Source organism: Bacillus rossius, chromosome 18, assembly GCF_032445375.1.
Source record: "Bacillus rossius redtenbacheri isolate Brsri chromosome 18, Brsri_v3, whole genome shotgun sequence".
In the NCBI taxonomy this organism is placed as follows: Eukaryota; Metazoa; Arthropoda; class Insecta; order Phasmatodea; family Bacillidae; genus Bacillus; species Bacillus rossius.
In genome coordinates this window covers 28,634,619-28,655,410 of record NC_086345.1, presented here as the reverse complement: position 1 = coordinate 28,655,410, position 20,792 = coordinate 28,634,619, and the positions used below count along the sequence as shown (strand labels likewise).

The 20,792-nt window shown below is 39.9% G+C and overlaps 1 protein-coding gene across 1 annotated transcript; it reads right to left on the bottom strand.

Annotated features, from left to right (window-relative positions):
• Positions 1–3,953: 3,953 nt before the first annotated feature.
• On the bottom strand, positions 3,954–16,657 carry LOC134541437 (uncharacterized). The gene is made up of 5 exons (XM_063384897.1): positions 16,590–16,657; positions 10,349–10,558; positions 8,533–9,126; positions 8,199–8,439; positions 3,954–7,042 (listed from the first exon to the last, which is right to left on the bottom strand). Exons 1-5 carry the CDS (start codon positions 16,652–16,654, stop codon positions 4,817–4,819), a joined length of 3,336 nt encoding a protein of 1,111 aa, XP_063240967.1. The 5' UTR covers positions 16,655–16,657; the 3' UTR covers positions 3,954–4,816.
• Between the last annotated feature and the right edge of the window lie 4,135 nt (positions 16,658–20,792).

The following is a 20,792-nucleotide window of genomic DNA, read 5'->3' as shown; positions in this document are numbered from 1 at the left end:
CAACTTAAAAGGGCGCCTGGGGTAGGGAACTCCCGGAAAACGATACGCTCATGCCACAGCCACACACCACTAACGAGGGGAAAGTCCCTTAGGTAACTATCAGAGATTCGATTTAAATGTATTTCGCAGTAAATCGATATATCGCAGTGTGACACTAAAATTTGAACTGTTGCAGGCTAGAAAACTCAAGAACATAAAAATATACACTTTTTAGTTAAAATTCAAGCCATTTTTGTTAATTTTAATAAAAAAATTGTTGAGGCAGGAAAAAGCAGTAGATTTGCTTGACTTTTCGCTTTTTGGCAGTAGAACAGTAGATTTTTTAAAATGCAGGAGATCTACTGCAAAAACAGTAGACCTGGCAACACTGAACCGCGCCCTTAGTCTTCCACTCTTCCTTCATACACCACCGCACCATCTATCCGCCCGACTTTGAACTAAAAGGTATTCGTTCTCAGACTTCCGATAGAGTTCAGGTGCTGCTCCTACGACACAGAAATGAACGTAATAAATTATAAATTTAACATTTTTTTTTTTTTTTTTTTTGCGGTTCTTCACCCACTTCAATCGATAGTTATGAAATTTGGCGAAATCTTCTGTTTTTTTTTATAGATATAACGTTGAGTTTTTAATAATAATAAATATTGGCGATAAGTAAATTCTTGAATCACCGGTTTAAAACTCTGCCATTCAAATATGCAGAAGCAGCCGAGAATGCTAAATGAAAAGTAATTAAACATATTGTTGCAAGACTCCAAGCAAATGCCCAACCAACACTCAGGAAAAACCAATCTGTTTCATGCACTGATTCAAATGAACTTCCCTTACGGGATTAGTTTGATAAATCAGTCGTTTGTGCGCAACTTGTGGGACAGGAAAATCAAGAGCAATTATCGAAGTTCAAATTTGCATGGAAGCCGAAATCTTGCCAAGATAAATAGACCCTCTACAGTGTGCGACAAAAGGGCTTACAATTACCCACACTTAAATATAATAGCAAAGGACAACATTTGTGCTTTGGCATCTTCGGTACAATGTGAAAGAGTTTTCTCAGAATCTGGTAATGTGTTGAATGAATGTCGTACAAGATTAAGTGCTAAAAAATCAAACATGCTCTTCTTGTTTTTTAATGCAAACATATATTTTGTAAAGTAATAATTTTTTAGTACAAAATTATGTTTTTGTGCGAGAACAGAACTACAAACCAGTACATTAAAAAAGTCATTTTTTTTTTCTATTTTACAGCGCGAATGCTTAAACGTAATGTATATTTAGAATTTGTATGTCCAATAGATGTGCACAACATTTAAAGGAATTTTGTATTTTGTAATTTTTATTTATTACAGTTTCTTCAAATTTGAATTGTTTATATATGTAGGTACACTGATTCTTCAATAATTGGTCCTTTTAATCTTTTTACATTTTTGCTTTATTTTGTAGTATATTTTATATTTAAATAGTATATTAGTGAAAGTATATTATTATTATTATTATTAAAAATGGTTTTACCTACATTTGTACTGTCGTGTTTTGTCTCTTTTAATAAAATGCTATTATAAAATTAAATACCTTTAGCCCTATAACTGTGTATAAGTTTTTTTTAGCATAGCTATTTTAGTTAAAAACTTATTAATTATATTAGTATTTATTATTGTAATTTTTTGTAGCATATTTGAAAATGTACCCTTTTTTTATTTTCATGGCTTAACAATTTCCCCTTGAATATCTCAAATTCTATAGTAACAATTAAACCTACTCATAACAGTATCTCATTTATTTTGTGGTGTGGTGTGAAAAGGATGGGGGGGGGGGGGGGGGGGGGGGTACAACAAAAAATGCTTCCGCAAAATTAATGCTAACCTGATGCTACATGTTTTATACATTAGCTCGGCGTTGGGTCACAAATATGGCCATAGTAGACAATTTGTACGACTAGCGTCGGCCGATATCACCGAGGCAGTATCGAGTTAAAAGTTAAAACAGCGATTGATCTCAAACTACCAGTAGAAGCGCAATTTCTAAACCCCGGGCCGTCAAAACTGCGATTGCTTCCATACCACCAATAGTAGAGAAGCTTCTAGTTAACTGTGATCGCTCTCAAACCACCAATAGAATCACAGTTTTGGTTCCCGCGAAACTTTGATTGCTCACACACATCCAATAACGGCACACCACTTTCTTTTACCGTGATCCTAAGGGAATCCTTCTTTTCACAGACAAGAGAGCCAAACGTCCGATCGTGTATCTTCGGTTTTTTTTTGTTCATTGTAAATAAATATGGAGGTGTTGATAAAAGTATGCTAATGGTCAATTAGCTTAGGTTAACTACATTATAAATACTTTAAAACATTGTGGACGGTTGATTTGGTTAGGATAGCTACATTAAAAAGATACGGAAAATAAAAGCAAGCATGAACTTCGGGGAACTTAGGGTTTGGGTCTCTCGTCTGTGAAATGAAGGCTTCCCGCTGATTTTTGTTGGACTTCGCGCAGCGCCAAGATAGAAGAACTAACCTGCAATAGTTCTTAAAATCAAACATAGAGCGCAGTTCATGACCCCACCGCAATAAATATAAACTTTCAGTTATGAGAAAACAATACGTTTAATTTATAATCAAATATTGTAGACATCATTTTATAGCGACTATTTGCATTACAAAGTCATCATAGTTTTGGGCGAAGAGAATAAAAACAAAGCGACATATCGTCTTTTAAATTATTAAACATGTTTCTAAAATTTTACTTCTCGATAAAACAATAAAATTTTAATAATTTATAATTTAAATAATACATTAAAATATGATTCAACAATACAGTGATACACTTATTTGGAACATTGCCTTACTTATATGACTAACTTTGGTTTTATGATTGAGATTTGTAGCAAACTTTAATTTGCATTATTCTTTATGTAGGTAACTATATTAATTTTATTAGTTTCTGTTAACGCATAAAATGGTCTCTTTATGTGTACCTATATACTTTGAAACGACTAGCAATTTTCATGTTATGTTATTAGCACATGATGTTGACTCAATTAATGTTACTATTACAACAGAGAAAGAAAAGTTTTCGAATTGTGATCGAATCACAGCTAATATTTAAAAGAAACAGAGTTTAGACTGTGATCTTAAAATATCGGTTTGTATCAATCTACGTTACCATCACACTATTTTATAATTCAATTTAAGTTACTTATGAGAGACTATATATAGCCTACAGATTTAAAAATTTTAAAAACTAACGAAATTTATTCAACAGTCAAACTCACCATAACTTGTAACTTGTATGTTCTATCACAACTTTCATTACTACGTAAATACACGTCACAGAAATAGTAAATTTAGTAGCATGGGATAAATTAAAATTTGGTTTTAGGTATATACAATTGATAATTAATATGTCTACGTACACTTTGAGTTATGGAAGAAGTATACCACTGTAATTATTTTATTTGAATTATTCCTAACTCCATGATTTGAATTTAACAGTCAGTTTATCAGCGAGATTGTAAAATTCTGGAGCCCATAGATTTTACAGTTTTGTGTGTGTATTTGGTTCCTAAAGCAATGTGGCATATAATTTATGTTATTGATTTGATTTAAAATTTATAAAAATAACATTATAAATTGGTTAACGCTTGAAAATTATGAATTAAGAATTAATTCTTAGTCGTGTACTGAAAATAATAGTTTATGCGTACTAGTGGGATATATTAGAATTGACGTGCGATTGTCGTGTAGAAAGTCTAAGGGTCATGTACGAATAACACGTTAAATAAAGATTTAACATAGATGGTTGTATTTTATATTTTTACTTAAGAATTAGGTAAGTTTCTAATCAGGCTAGAGTACAGTCTGTTGGTGCAAAATTATATTTCTGTGCGAAAACTAGGTTATAATGTAGTGTGAAAGAAATATGAAGTATGGAATTATACACAATGATAATGATAATATGAATAAAGTATTTATTTTTGCTGAAAAATCGCAAAAACTTAGTCGCAAACATTTAAACACATACAACATAATTTTATGAAGCTCTCACACGTAGCACGTTATTAGAGCTGGCTTCCTCAGTCATGACTTGAGACTTAGTCGTTGACTAACCTCCAAAGTTTATGCTGGAATTTTACTTACATGTCTCTGAAAGCGGCTTTATGTATTGTCTAAGTAATTTATCTTTCAGATAAATCTTATTTCGCAATGGAATTTCTTTAGATGCCTACAATATAACAAAAAATAAAAATAAAATAAAAGTCGTTCTTTTTGCCTATATGAATGTTACCAATTCTTTTTTTTTATCTAATTTCATGCGCTCCTAACATTTAATAATCCTAGAGAGCAAAAGATACAATGAATAAAACAAACACTTGAATAGCAACCTGTTAAATTTTTAACATGTACATAAAAGTAGTCATAGTATTCTGAAGCATTACGACAGCATGACACCCACGAGCAGGGGTATCTCTAGGGAAGTGCAGCCTGCCAAATTTGAGGCTTGGAGAAAGGCAGCTCTCGATGTAGTACCACCCGACTCAACATTTACACATACCTACTTTAAATATGGTTTGAATTTATTTCAGAATAAAATGTTATTTTATTAACATGATTGAAAGTGGAATGACAAAACGTTTCCAGTCAAGTATTTGAATTCACATGAACAATAAATACTAAATACAAAATAATGCACTTGACCATTAGATGCAAATTATTCAATATTATAACAAGATAAATTATTAAATAACAAGTTTAACATCTGACAGGTCACGCAAAGATGTGGTTTCTTAAATTAGTTTCAGAGATAATTTTTTACATTTTTAGTGAGTTATGGCTGTAGAAGCGTATTTGTGATTCGCCCATGTTGTCATGGGCACAACGTGTCCACTCCCCTTGCAATTGTCTTTAATGGAACGGTTAGTTTCGAAGTCTTCAGACAGTTGAATATCACTGCTTTTCTCCACATCAAGATTTGTTTTTTCAGCTGGAGTTGGAGATGCAACATTGTCCATTGTGTTCTGGTTCTCCACCTCGTTTGTAGCATGGCTTTTTATGACAATATTACCATCCAAAACTTCAAATTCCTCAAACTCCATGTCGTTGAATGTGTAATTCTTTATTACCGGCTTGTTTATTAAATCTACGTATGTTTTAGCACGACCAAAACCTTCTATAAAAGTTTTTGATGTGTGGGATTTGCTTGTATTTTGCATGTGGTGGGATTCTTGACAGTCACTTGTGCTGAAATTGTCTCCCGGTAGTTTAAAGGTCTGACTTTCATAGCGGTTGTTGGGTATGGTATCTGTATTTCCCGCATTGTCTAAGGAGTTCACACACAGAGGTGATGTGCGATTCTTAGCTGCTGAGAGAGCCTCGGTTTTGGGTGGAGGCTCGACTGCTTTGGGGCAGGAGCTGGATCCTTCTTGAAGCATCCCGGGGTTGCTCTTCTGTTCCCGGGCACTCCGCTCGGCCTCATCCGCCCCCGCCAGCTCGATCCTGCTGCCGCAGCTGTTGCTCTTGACGAGCCGGAACTTGAGCACGAAGCCCGGCCCATCGGAGTCCCCGCCCTGCCGGATCTCGTCCATGATGGCCGTCGTCATGGGACTGGTGAGTGAGCCCCTGCTGCGGGAGATGATGTGCCCGCCGTAGTACGTCACCGAGGTGCCACACGCCCGTATCTTCTCCAGCACCTCCGGGGTCACGTAGCGGACACCCTCCTCCAAGTCCTCCTGGTCGACCACCGAAGAGCGCCGTTCTTCCATCTTGGCCTCGGGGTTATTCTGGGCTGACATGCTGCCGTCAAGGCTCACGCAAGACTGCTTCACATCGGCACAAGAGCTTAGATCTTCAAGTGACTCCGAACAATTCTCCACCCTTGTTTGGCCTTTTCCTCCAAAGCAAGAGTTGGGAGCCCTGCAATTCCTTCCACTCTTTCCCCCACTTTGAAGAACGACATAGCCGCTCACACTGCTTGGTCCGTTCATCTTGTCCTGATGGCCACCCCCATCTTGGACGAATGGATCCGTGGCGGCCGTGGAGTTCTCGAACAGCTGCCTTGTGATCTTCACCTTGTCGGGTTCGGGCAGCTCCTCGTCGACGAGCTCTCTGTTGGTTCTCGTCGGGTTGTAGAAGAAGTGCCGCCTCAGGACTGGCCGCTGCGAGTGTTGCTTGGGGAGGGAGTTGGTGGAGCCGCTCACGGCCTTCTCCGTGTTCCTGGCCGCGTACTTTACCGTCGCGCCAGTGATCCTGCACGACTTGTCGCTCTCGTCGGTTTTTGGAACCAGGCTCGAGTCGGCGCTTTTGATTGGGGCTTCCTGCGTGGAGGTACTTCCTTCTTGCAGCGGCTCGATGATCACATTGTTTCTCGCCAGTATTTCTGAAAGACCCCGTTTGTTTTCATGCAGGTACTGCAGGAGGCCGCAAAAGCCTTCGTCTTTTTTATGTGTAGAAAACTTCTCGAATACTTTCGGTTTCTTGTGGCAGTTTTTTTCCGACATGGTTTCGAAACCATTTTTCTCCTCACCTTTGGTTTTCACAATCTCGTTCTTGGAATTCGAATCCTTTTTTACTGTGGATGATTTGCAATGTGTTTGCAGTTTAGAATAGTTCGTAGGATTTATATTCTCTTGCAAGTAAGGATTATGTGGTTCTTTGCTAGAGATTTTACTCTCACTGCAACTCGAGTGGTTTTTGATTAACTGCTGTAGGTCCGATGTATCCACATCTACTGTAGGTAAGTTTTCGGAACCTTTATTGTCTTTTGAAATTTGTTCGCTGACAAAGCTGTTGCGTCCATTGTCAATAAGGGGATCATCTTGGTTGATGTGACAAAGTGTTTTGTTACCACTCCCATCAGCACTCAAGCATTCATTTGGTGACAGTGCACTTGCCTTGTTTAAGTGAAAATTTGATAGCTTGCACGTGGAAGAATTTTTGTACTTGGTAAGTGATTCATTACAAAAAACTTTGTTTCTTCTAAGTTTATCATCGTCTGTCTGTCCAGTCAAAACACATGACTTGCATGTTGCTGTTCCAGAACCCCGAACCTGGAAGAAAAAAGTTATATTGATACCAGTTTCAGTAAATTAACCACCAAAATCGTTATTACAAAAAAAAAAAAAAAGTGTGCCGAAGGTCATTTTAATCGATTCTCTGAGACTACAAAAAAATTAAATTTCTTAGAATTTTTCTTTTCATTCAAGACCATTTATAGCATTTACTACTTCAAATCTACTAAAAATAAATGTGGTTTGTTTTTTAAATGATATATTATATATATATTATATAATATATAATATATAATATATAATATATCACATATTATGTGACAGCAAAAAATAAAAAAAAATAAAAGAAATAATATGGTTAGAGTCTATTGAGATAGTTTGAATGCAAAAGTTGTACAAAAGCTGAACTAAATAAGGGTTTATAAAATTTATAGAAATTACAAATTCCAGGCAGATTTTGGCAATGTAATTTTCCATTAATCAAATTTGTGTTAGAAGTTTAAACAAAAATATCTAGTCTCTACCCTTATGGCCCAGAAAGTTAAGACATGGAGCCCAAATTGAAGTTAGACATCTATTACTAGAAGCAGGGAAACTTCGTGGATAATCATCGCAATCGTTTAAATCCTCAACTCACAAAAATTCATCTACTTCTACATTTGGATCAGAACTACTCTGATACTCCCTTGTAATATTTAAGTCAATGGAAAATAAATTACAAGAGAAAAACCTAACCAAGTGCAAACCATTAGTCCATTGTCACAAAGTAAGCACCCAACAAACAAGAGGTTTAAGCTCAAGTGTATAAAATGTTGCAGACCCTAATGCTCCCTCCTTATTCTATGATGCTATGGTCTCTGAACTTGAGACATTTTTCACTACACAAGCAACATAAATAATTTTTTATTTACTATTCCAGAATGATTATGAAGAATAATTTTTTTTTTACAGTTTCCATATAGCCAAAACTCGCAGTAACTGCCTGAATTGCAAAACATATTGATAATAGAATAATTTGTTACATATTTTCTTCAACAACCCAACTAGAACAATGTCTTTAGTGCTCCGAGGCTTTGAGTAAACAAATTACAACGAACCCTTCAGATAAAACTTATAAAGGTTTTTGAAATCATATTTTCCCCAAGCACGCGTTATTTATTTCACTACAGGTTAGTTTAATATAAGACCAGTTTACCTTGCGACTATGGCATGTATCCTTGTAAGTACTTTCAGGTCTGTTTTGTACTTTGGTGGTGCACGATTGTATGAAACATGATGGTTTATCACACACTGCACTTTTCTGCCTTTTGGTTTTGGAACCGAGCTCTTGATCCGAACTGCCGTTGATGTTACACTCCAGACTGACCCCAGATGACTGCTGAAATCTGTTGTACAAGTTGTCAGCGGCCACAGTGAGCTTCAGAATGGAACTCCTCCTGAAAGTGTCATTGTAAAAACATTTTATGTCCATGAACTTGGAAGTTGGATTACTGCTTTTGGAAAAAGAGTCCTGGGAATTGCGGCAGGACCTTTCCTGGACGTTTTCTAGGTGTTTGGAGGTCTCCAAGCTGGAGATGCTCGACCGGGAGAACTTCTTCCTCTCCGTAGACTTCTTCGCGACGATGCCCTTCCAATGGGCATCTTTTCCCATCTCGGGAGAGCCGGCATCGGTTTTGAAGGAAATGAGGGATCTCTTCGAGAAGGTTCCTTGTCTTTTGTGCTCCGCTAGTTTCCTCGGCGAGGGGTCACCCTCGCTCATGCGCTCCTGGTCGCTGTCCGTCAGCCCGTGGCAGTTCCCGCCGTCGGTGATGGCCTTGAGCGCCTTGGTCAGCTGCTCGGCACGCCTGCGTCTCCTCGCCGCGGCGTCCAGGGCTGGTTCAGCAGGCCTGCGGCAGACCCCGGGGACGGCGTCCCCTCTGGTACCGCCACGGCCCCCGGCGTCGGTAAGCCCGGACGCCACACTGCACACCTCGCTGTCGTCCCTGAACCCCGGAGGCACCTCCGGGAACACCTCGTCGCACAGGCTGACGTCGTGGAAGTCGTCTGCATCCGAATTTCCTTGGTTGTTGGTGACAGGTGCTATACTCGGTCTCGATGCGTACTGGTGTGTGTAAGTTAGGAACCTGGAAACATTGAGTCAATAACGATATTAACGTGAAAATTGAAAGATTCCATATTGGATTCAGCTGTTTTCAGGTAATATGTTCCCAAGTTGTTAACTGCTGTAATGCTCTACCTAGACATATTGACCACGAATCACATATATATATATATATATATATATATATATATATATATGGTGGGAACCTGAATAGGAAACCATAGTCATGTGGAGAGGCAGGTATGATTTTTGAAAATCACCATCTTGAATTCAGCAGTTTTACATCACACATACACTGATATTTTTATACGTATTATGCTCGATCTGGACAATAATTGAATTGAATAAATTAGTAAATAAGAGTTTGTTTCTATAGAGATGCAAAAAGTTACAATAACAGAAATATGCACCATAACTTCATTTAATTAATTTACTGATAAAAGTGCAGCTACAAAGCTATCGTTTTTATATCATATGCTATGTTGCTCGGCAAAATAATATAAATTGCCTACAGGAAAGAGATAAATTAACATAAACAACACTCAAGAAAACACAGCAAATTTTCACCATGATGACTTGCTATTCTATATCACAAGTCTGTAAATAAGGTTAACGTTGGTTAAGTATATTTTTTGTGCCCATAATATACTTATATATTTTAGTATTTGTAAATAAAATATTTCGTAACAATTTCTCAGATAGAGGAATTCGGCAGCAGAACTTCAACAGACAGGACACCAAAATCCGTTGCCTAAGAATAAGGGACTGACCATGTGTTATCGTGAACTAGCAGTGGCGTAGCCAGGAATTGTGTATGGGGGGTGTTGAGAAGCATGCCCCCCCCCCCCTGTATTAAAGCGGGGGGTCCGGGGATCCTCCACCGGGAAAATTTGGATTTTAAGGTGTAAAATAGTGCTATTTTAGCAGTTTTCGGTAATTAAATTTTAAATATTGTAATGGTAAAATTTTTTATTAATTTTAATATGAAATTTGTTTGAGTGATGAATAAGAAATTAATTAAAGATTTGGTGCTAAAAAGGGGGGGGGGGGGTTGAACCCCTAAAACCCCATCCCTGGCTACGCCCCTGTGAACTAGGAATATGGTTAGGGCACTGGTGTAGCATATTCAACACCTTAACCCTTTTTTTTTTGTGTCTTGGAATACTGGGCCTAATGTCCATTAAGAAGCTCACCGCAGAAACCATGTGGAAGGAGTCCAGGAAGCATCCTCGTCGTCTGCCTACCTGTCGTCCTCGCCAGAGGAGGTGCGTGACAGTCGGGCGCGAGGGATGATTTGGCGGCGGTGCGTTGCTCCCGCCGCCCCCGCCGCCCCCAGCGCTTCCTCGCAGATAACGTGCAGGCTGTGCCGCCGCCGCCGCTGGGGCGTCCAAGCCGGCCTGGTCGCGGGGCTGTGGCGGGACGCTCGCCGCGCCGCATCGCGCCGCTCCCTGGAACTACATGCAGGACTCGTGTGCGGTGGCCGCGTTCCCTTTTATACACACAGAGCCACGGTGCGCCGCTCATGGTAACTACATGAGCGACACATATGCGGTGGCCGCGTACCCTTTTATACACACAGTGTCGCGCTGCGCCGCTCCCTGGAACTACATGAGCGACTTGTATGCGGCGGCCGCGTTCCCTTTTATACACACAGAGCCACGGTGCGCCACTCACGGGAACTACATGAGCGACACGTATGCGGTGGCCGCGTTCCCTTTTATACACACAGTGCCGCGCTGCGCTGCTCCCTGGAACTACATGCAGGACTCGTATGTGCTGGCCGCGTTCCCTTTTATACACACAGAGCCACGGTGCGTCTCTCCCTGGAACTACATGAGCGACACGTATGTGGTGGCCGCGTTCCCTTTTATACACACAGTGCCGCGCTGCGCTGCTCCCTGGAACTACATGAGCGACACGTATGCGGCGGCCGCGTTCCCTTTTATACACACAGTGCCGCGCTGCGCTGCTCCCTGGAACTACATGCAGAACTCGTATGTGGTGGCCGCGTTCCCTTTTATACACACAGTGCCGCGCTGCGCCGCTCCCTGGAACTACATGAGCGACACGTATGCGGTGGCCGCGTTCCCTTTTATACACACAGTGCCGCGCTGCGCTGCTCCCTGGAACTATATGCAGGACTCGTATGTGGTGGCCGCGTTCCCTTTTATACACACAGTGCCGCGCTGCGCTGCTCCCTGGAACTACATGAGCGACACGTATGTGGTGGCCGCGTTCCCTTTTATACACACAGAGCCACGGTGTGTCTCTCCCTGGAACTACATGAGCGACTCGTCTGAGGCGGCCGTGTTCCCTTTTATACACACAGAGCCACGGTGCGTCTCTCCCTGGAACTACATGAGCGATACGTATGCGGTGGCAGCGTTCCCTTATATACACACAGAGCCACGGTGCGCCGCTCTCTAGAACTACATGCAGGAATCGTCTTTAGTGGCAGTTCGATTTTATACAAACAGAGCCATGGTAAAACACTCATGGGAAATACATTAAAAATAATAAGGTTGTTGGTAAAGTTTTTTTAAATTTTTTGTTGGAATTTTTGTAAAATTTATATTTTTTATCATATATTGTAAATATAGTAAAAATACCACCAATCAAGCAAATATAATTTTTTATTTAATAACTTTTTACTGCAAAGCTAGAGGTACTCCGTGTTTTTCGTTTGTCTGTCATGAACGTCGGGAGTCGTAGAGAGCAATTTCCCTCTTATTTTGGACGTGAAGCATTCATTTCACAAACGAGAGAGCCACACCCGAAGTTCCCCGAAGTTCATGCTCGCTTTTTGATTTTTTATTTCACAGTATCTTTAATGTAGCTATCCTAACCAAATCAACCGTCCACAATGTTTTAAAGTATTTATAATGTAGTTAACCTAACCTAATCGACCATTAGTTATGTGTTACAATGAACAAAAAAAAAAAAAACCGAAGAAGCTCTCTCGTCCGTGAAAAGAATGTTTCCCAAGAAGAACAGCCTGGTAAAAGAATGATATAAACATTGGATCATAACCTCACTTTTTGGAGCTGAACACGTGTATTTAAAAAAAGCGCTAAACTAGGCGTGGGGCGCGCAAAGAGAAAATACTAATGAAAACACGAGAGCGGTTATTTCCACCTTCCATGGTAGTCTGGCGTTCTGCTGGGATGATCAAAACACAACTTTCTCGTCGGAGCCACGACTCGCCCGGCATGCCGGCAGCGCTCGGGCGGCGTTAGCGGCGGCTGAGTGAACTACCGGGGCAAGCGAGCTCCCGGGCAGCGCCCGCTCTTTATTCCGGGGACTAATTGTCGTGATTGCGCGGTGATTAATTCGCCGCCGCCATGTTCTCTCTGGTCCGGTGGTCAGGGAACTTTCCCCCACTGCCCCCGCACGGGCAGACCGGAGCTGGGTGCGCAACAATGCAAGCCGCATGGCTGAGCCCAGGGTTTTCCCGGTGTCTATGCACATTTCACCTGGGTCCTACTTAGCATAGTTTTGCGATAAGGGAGTTAGTCATGACCTGGAATCTCTGCCATGTCTGGCCAATCCCCGCACAAGGCACACGATGCATGGCTAATCCCGGCATGACCAGGCATTTAGGCTTTTGCCGGAGACGCACCGAGGTCCCTCCATAACCCGGACCACTCCTATAAATACTCTTAGTTTTGGTTGGATCAGGAAAAATAAAATAAATTTGTGATTCCTAACCTACATTTAGAGTTACTTGACAATATTTTTTAATGTAGCTAACCGAACCGAGCCTAACTAACCGTCTACGGCATTAAGTATTTTTAATGTAGCAAACCTAACCGAGCAGACCATTCTCACCATAACACAAATTTTTAATATTTACACTCTCGGTAAAATGATAAACTACTAAAATTTTTGAAAATTTTATATATTTTTAATTTTAAGAAAAGTGGCGTTCCTTCAGAACTGCCAAATGTTTTAACCAATAAATTTAAAAAAATTTAAGACATACAGCACGTATGACATAATTGGATTATAAAATCAAAATTCTCGATGCCCGGCGTGTTCGTTGTTTTTAGGTAGGTACCTAAACAGAGAGAGAGAGAGAGAGAGATAGACAGAGATAATACCTGGACATGCACGAACATAACCTCGAAATGGACTGGTGGGGGTGACACGGCTGCCAACCCAGCGGTGGCGAAGCACGCACGCGCCAGTGCAGGCAACTTTCCGCGCGCGAACCGCAGCTCAGGCGCGTGCTCACAGGAACCGTGACGTAGTCACGTCGTTCCGCCCCAAATACAATCTGCCAGTTTTCTCTAACGACCAGAGACCGTACGTGCCATTTTCATCCCAGATCGTGGTGGGGAGGACAGAACATCTCAGCCCGCCGTTTGCTTTCAAATTCTTTTCCTTTTTGTTGGTGTGTAGAAACAAAAATTGGTTTTCTGTAAAGTCGGTTTACGGACGATAGTTTAACGTGACAACGTCATATCAAAACATTGATGAAATGATTGCATACTTTTATGAATAAAATTGAATCTTTTTTAATTTAATAATAAAAGAATAAATACTTGAAATTATAATAGTAATCAGATTTTTAAAATGCAAGAATAATTAACTTTTACTGCCGAAATTGTTGTTGTAATAAGCAATGAAAACCACATTAACTTTTCACTTCACTTTATAAACAGTAGAGTAGAAGAGAGATAGATGCGGCGCAAGCGTACAATGAGCGTAACAGGACACAGCGTAACGGAACAATGTGCGTAACGGGACACTTTTTCGTGCGTGCAGCCGGCGTTCATCGATTTATTAGACGGCACGTCAAAAAAAAAATTGTATCTTTGGAAACCAATTGCCAAGAAATTATTTTACAATACGGCAAGAAATATATTGTAGCTTTGTACAACACATGGCTACGATTATTTTTTGCATATAAGAAATACGCTTTTGAAGATAATGCTGACTATTTCTTACAAAAATTGGCGTATATTTTTATATTATAATTTATGTTTAATTTAAGCATTTTTTTTCAAACCATGGTAAAGATAGTCGAATATTCAACAATTTGACTTTATTTTTGATTTATTATTCTTATTGACGTGCACAGTTAATACTGGAAAGCTATTCAGGGAACGGTTTACAAATAACTTTAAATACTGAAGGTACTGGAACAACAAAGAGCATAAATTCCCAAGTAAGAATCCGAACCCAGTATTACTGCAAACACTATTTTGTAGAGATACAACTGTTTTCACGTAAGTTTACAAATGTACATGCACCTGCAAATTTACATGAATATTTGTTTTCCATTTACAGATAAAATAGTTTGGGAATAGTAGATTTTTTGTTTTTGATTTGTGTGTGTGTGTGTGTGTGTGGGGGGGGGGGGGGGGTTTGTTGTATATTCCCCCCTGCGTATGTCTCTGGAGACTTGGAAAACTTTACGGAAATTTTCAAGGAATTAGTTTCCTAGATTTTTTCGTTTCTCAAATTGCTTATTTATGTACATGATTTTAAATAACTTCACATGATAATAATAATTTGTTTATAAAAAAGTTTTTTTCTACTAAACAAGTCCTTATTTCATATTTCTTACGAACGTAGAGGCACATTAACACACAAGTCCTTGCATGAAATGACGTGCTATATGTACAGCTTTGGACTAGCCGTTCGTTCGTAGCGATGAATGGAAACACTCTAAGGCTGAGTTCCCAATTAAAAAAAAAAAAGAAAAACACATAAGCGAGTGCAAAACAGGCAATGCTCACGACTTGTACAAAATCTGTCCACAATTGAAATCTTACTGTTATTTTCAGCCAATGAAATTTCGCGATTTATTCGACACCTAGTGGCAGTGTTAGTAAGTGACTATATTAACTACCAAACAATTATCCCGTGACATCTGACCAGAAATTTGTGAGCAGAGTTTTTTTAACATATAAATAAATCAGGATTATATAAAAAATTTCGTTTTATGTTACAATCATTAACTCAACCGTTTTGTATAAATGGTAGTATCAATTTTAGAACGAAACACAATAACGCCTGGAAGGTACGAAACACTCTCAACACCCGGAAAACTACAGCTGCTACCAATCAGGGGCACAGATGATTCAGTGAGGTATGTCTATGAAGATGTTTTTCAAAAAGGTTTAATCGATAATTATGCGGATTACTAACCCGCCTTAAAAATCCGCATTTTAACTTCTGCTTCACAATAATTTACAAGAAATAAAGAATTTTTAACCCGTGTTACGAGGGATATTGGGATGGTAAGCTCCACTGCCCCTGTGAGCGGGCTTCCCGCTTCACTCGCCTGCACTGAGAGTAGCCGCACTTCCAGACGAACCTCTGTGCGGAGGGGTCACAGACTCTGGAGCAGCGTCACGAAAAGTGCTTGGAGTTGAGTGGAGATTACCGGCGGAAAAGTTAAAGTAGATACGTAGTAGACTAAAACTTTTAATAAAAACTTTATCTAGCGAGTTTATTATTTTTAATGACCCAAACGAACCTCACTTTAAGAAATAAATTTACAACAGCGACACTTTGCCCAACTAAAAGGGTGCGTTAACCTCGGGAAGCAGTTTAGACAATAATTTAAAAAAAATTGATGAAACGGCAGCCGAGGTATACTGTTCGCATTTAGACTCATGTAGAGAGATGAACGGATACATATTAGAATGATATACTTCGGCTGCAGACAGACGAACGAAAGAATAAGACAGTGTTACGAATTTCATAGTTCGTCCAGAGATTTGGCGTGTTCCAAATCACAAGAATTTTTTTTAAGAAACAGAAACACGCACGGAACTGATATTTTGGCTATTGTGTTTTCATTTTGATATTTTAAACACTTTCCTTGAATCCTATTAATTCTAGAAAGATTTTAGAAAATTGCCTTCTTTCATTCTCTCTTCCATTTTACCACTTACGATATACTTACAAATAAGTTTTTAATTGCCAAAGAAGCTTCACTTCTATCACGGTTACTGGGTTACACAGGCTCTTTTATTTTTATTACAACAAAGCATTAAGTGTTTTTCACACAGTAAACCTTAATTCGTCGTCAAGTAGTAAAATAAACATTATAAATAGAGAGCCTGAAAAATTCGCGGGTTCATTACGTGTTATGCTAAAATTAAAATAATTATACCTTAGTGCTGCTTCTGCCATTGGTCCACTGTTAATCTGGAGGACTGAGGGCCAATTAGAGACCCTCACTCGTAGAAGTGTCGAATCATAGGCCAGCCAGTCGAGACGACTCATAAGTCAGCAGCCAATGGACAGTTGGCATTTGCCCGAGTGTGTAGAGGATATTGGAGTCTATCCTGGAGGTGATTGAACCCGGGAATTTTTCCGGCCTCTAATTATAAACCTAATTTTTTTTATTTGAGCCTCACATCCGGGTTTTATTTCGCTAGTAGTTAGTTACGGGCCCTCCCAGTAAGATAGCCACACGTGTTGTGTGGTCTCAGTAAGAGTCCCTGCTTGTCCTATGTATGCACCCACCTGTCGCCCAGACGCTGTCCGCTGCACACGGTGTACTGCCGGCCGCTGGGGTGGGCCGAGCCCATGGCTGGCTGTGGCTCGGCGCGGAGCGGAGCAGCCGTCCGTCCCTCGCGGCGGTCTGCGTGCGACTGGGCCCCGCGCGCCGCCGCAGGCCTCGCGCGCATGCGCGGACACGCCCCCCTGCGCGCTCGACCGGCGCAGCGCGTCACTTCCCCCCTCCACCATTCCAACGGCGCTGGCGAGCCTACCGCTCACTGACCCTGAGTCACGCGACGGGATACTCCGCGAGTTAGGCTGGACCAGATCACTAATATATAAAAAAGGGGGGTTGTCTGTAAAGTCGGTTCACGGACGGTAATTTTACGTGATAACGTCATAAGAAAACATTGATGAAAAATTGCATACTTTTTAATTTTCAAATATTATTCACAGTTTTTGAAAATTTAATTCAAATAATTTGTTTAAATATAATCACGAACCATTAGTTATAGAAATAAACTGAAATCAAGTCAATATCAATAAATTGTTAATTTGAAATGACGAAATTGGACAAATAAATAAATAAATATTTTTTAAAATTGCTGCTTTTGAAAAGCCCGCCTTAACCGGTTTGATATTATTACAGATTTTCTCGCACGGTGGTTGGCCGGTTCTTGCACGCTCGGCTCAGGCGGAACGTGACAATTTTTTTTCGTGCGTGCAGCCGGCGATCATCGATTTATAAGAAGTTATCACGTCAAAAATAATACGTTAAAATTATTGTCAAAGTATTGAAATTATTGCAAACATACATTTCCCAGAAAGATAATTTTATCGTTCATCCGGGTGATCGTTTCTAGAATTGAAAGGTTGGTTATGCAGGGTCAACGAAATTCAAAGAAAAAAAAAAAGCGATCGAGTCTTTCAGTGCTCGCCAGAGATGCGTAACATCTAGCCTCAGGCAATTCCACGTGTTTACTCGTGTTGCAGACACACTTATAAATACGAAACTCTCGGGCACCGAAATTTTAACGTACAACTATTAAAAAAAAATAATGCATTTATGATTCGTTGCTGGAGCAACTACGTCCGATTATCGAATCATTTGAATTTACAGACAGAAATTGTTTATACCATATAATGACACGGTTCCGATAAAAGTGAAAAAAAAAAGAACTGAATTTTTTTTTTTACTAAACCCTGGCTTTGGGCCTGTTTTCGACGGGTAATTTTATTAAAAGTACTGACCGTCTTTGTTCAAATGTATCAAACAGTTGTTGGTTTAAAAGTTTGCCTGTGGCCTTGTGAACCTTGGTTCGCGTCACCCGCCACAGACGGCAGCAGCGTGCAGGAGGCTGGGAGGTGGGTGAGTCCCGGGCCGGTGCACCAGAACCACCGTGATCTCCCTACTTACTCGCTCCGGGGCGCCTGGCCCTGTTTCCACGCGCGCGCGCGCCCGCGGCTGGCCGAGTTGCCTCGCTCCGGCGGCCATGGACCACGTGACACACACTGCCAACACTACGGTATTTTTCCTCTCCTCTCTGTGCCCGCATACAACCACCGACCACACTGCCATCTATGAACCTGTGAATAACTTATATATTTTTTTATTATATGTGCCCGCATACAATTACCGAATACACTGCCACATATGAACGTGTAAATAATGTGGCCCCCGGGCCACATTTATGTGTATTTATTTTTTTGTTGTTATTGATTTTACGCTTTATTTCCATTTTATAGAATTCTTTTAAATTTTGTGAAATCTTAGTTTTTGTATTTTTGGTTGAGTATTTAATGATTGTGATTATTTTCTTTTATAGTTATATTTTGGTTTGAGTTCGTTATAATTTTATTGTTAATCAATATTTATATCGATTGTGTTTCTATGGCCGGCTACTGGGAGCGCGGGTTCGATTCGGTGATGACGTCATGAGCGCCCGAGTGCCGGCGGTCCCGGACTGAACTGTGGGCCGCGGCCTGTTGGTTTTTGGAGTCGCCGCGACCGGACGTGTGTCGCGAGGCAAGCTGAACGGCCCTTGCCGGGGCTTGCTGAGATGGGGCCTTGCCTTACCCGGAGGCGTCTTCAGCGGAGAGATATTCAAGATTTACGCTAAGGTAAAGAGGCGACACATAGCTTTGGCTGTAGCGGGTTGTGGATGAAGAATATATTATTAAAAAGGAAGCATAGCTTTGCAAGTTGAACTCATTTACGAACCACGTATTACAGTGGAAGCTTACGGATTAGACCCTCCCATTTGTTAAAATGGGTCAACGCTACTTTACTTGACTTTGATCAATGTGGAGTGCATCAAAAGTTTTGTAGGAATTCACGTCATTACCTCAAGAGATTAATAATTTAAATTTTGTTTACCTGCGTGTTTTGTCCTCGGAACTAAAACATTTTCACTGAAGCCTCCTCGCCCAGACTAAGTGATATTTTCCTTGGCACATTTGACTGAGCTATATAAATGCATTTTCTGAAGGTCATGGTTATCAGCTGTTCCACTATAAGAAGCAAGACGTGCAATTATTGATGGACGTGCGCGTGTATAAATCCGGCTCCCAGTAGGACTTTTTTTGAAACTTTCATAATTAATATTTTTTATTTATATAGTATTTTTATGGTATTAGTATTATCTGATTTTTAGCATAGTCTTGTATATATTGTAATATATCTTAATAGTTTGAGGTAATCGCCATGCAAAAGTGTTTAATATTTTTTGAATGCTACGAAAGATGTTGCCAATATTAAATTTTTGGATAGTCTTAATCTGCTTGGTGTTTTTTAATGAGCCAAAGTCTTGCTGTGTACGTTTGTCATTATTCTCCCTTTCATAGCTCGACCACCCGGGTGCAACTTTTGGAGCGAAATACCTTTTTCAGATTTTGCCTTTTTTTTGTATTGATAGTTACCCAGGGTGAGTCGGGGACGGGACCCCCCTTCCAATTTGATTGGAAGGCGGGTTTCAATAAGTTATATACTTTTTGACGTGACAACGTCTTATGAATCGATGAACGCCGGCTGCACGCACGAAAAAGAATGACCCATTGTCACGTTACACCTGAGCCGAGCGTGAAAGAACCGGCCAACCACCGTGCGAGAAAATCTTCTATAATATCAAACAGGTTAAGGCGGGCTTTTTAACTAATTGTTCGTGATTATATTTAAACAAATTATTTAAATTAAATTTTGCAAAAACTGTAAATAATATTTGAAAATTAAAAAAAATTCAATTTTTCATCAATGTTTTCTTATGACGTTATCACGTAAAAATATCGTCCGTAAATATAATTTACAGACAACCCTCCCTTTTTTTATTCTTTGTGCCTGCATACATTCATCGACTACTCTGCCATCTATGAACCTATAAATAAGTAATGTGATCGAAAATGCGTGACGCTATAGCGTATTGGAAAAAAAAAAGATTTTTAACGGTGTTTTTTTAAGCTCGAACGAAGGCACTAGATAACTATCAGTAAATACGCTAGAGACTAACAACACAGGCGAGGAGTGACCACAAAGATACGTTACCGTAAAACTGTTAAATAATTAAAATAACCTAGCGGCAAAAGGTGTACTACAAATATACGTTACATTTAAACTGTCGAATTATTAAATTCTTTAAATAAAACTTTTAAAACTGGAGGTTTGTATTTCCCATAAGTCTGTATAATGATTAAATTTCAAGAGAAAAAAAAGTAATTTTTGTTGCTAAAATGTTGGTACCAACTGTGTTGAACAGATTCATTGTTCATGCAGGGCATAGCGTCTGCTATCTATCGGACTGACGTTATAACAACGCCAGGTTTTCCCACATTATTCTTGGAGCTGGCTCCCGCAAGACGTGTCTCAAGAGATGCAAACAGTGGGGCAGAATGCGCCTGGCGAGTAGTTCACCCGCATCACAGCGGTGTCGTGTGGGAGAGGGAGACAGAGATACAGGCGCTGGCCCTATATCTCTCTCTATTCACCGGCGGCTGACTTCCTCAGATAATACAGCAAGAAGCTCGTGTTACGAAATGACACATGCCTCGGTCGTTCTGGCGATTATGTACAAAAATAAGTAACACCATGCTGAACTTACGGTGATAACATTATTACGTTGTGTAAATTTGTCTTTATTTATAGCTCATCGGAGGTTGAAAAAAAAAAGCCATTGTATTTCCTAAGTTAGCAAAAACCAATAAATACTTTTTATTTAAAATTCATTCACAAATTAA

Coding starts and splice junctions, on each gene's coding strand:
- LOC134541437 (XM_063384897.1), bottom strand. CDS start 16,654: ATGGGCTCGGCCCACCCCAGCGGCCGGCAGTACACCGTGTGCAGCGGA. Junction 8,440..8,532: donor CTAGAAAACGTCCAGGAAAG/GTCCTGCCGCAA, acceptor TGACACTTTCAG/GAGGAGTTCCATTCTGAAGC. Junction 7,043..8,198: donor ATACATGCCATAGTCGCAAG/GTAAACTGGTCT, acceptor TTTTTCTTCCAG/GTTCGGGGTTCTGGAACAGC.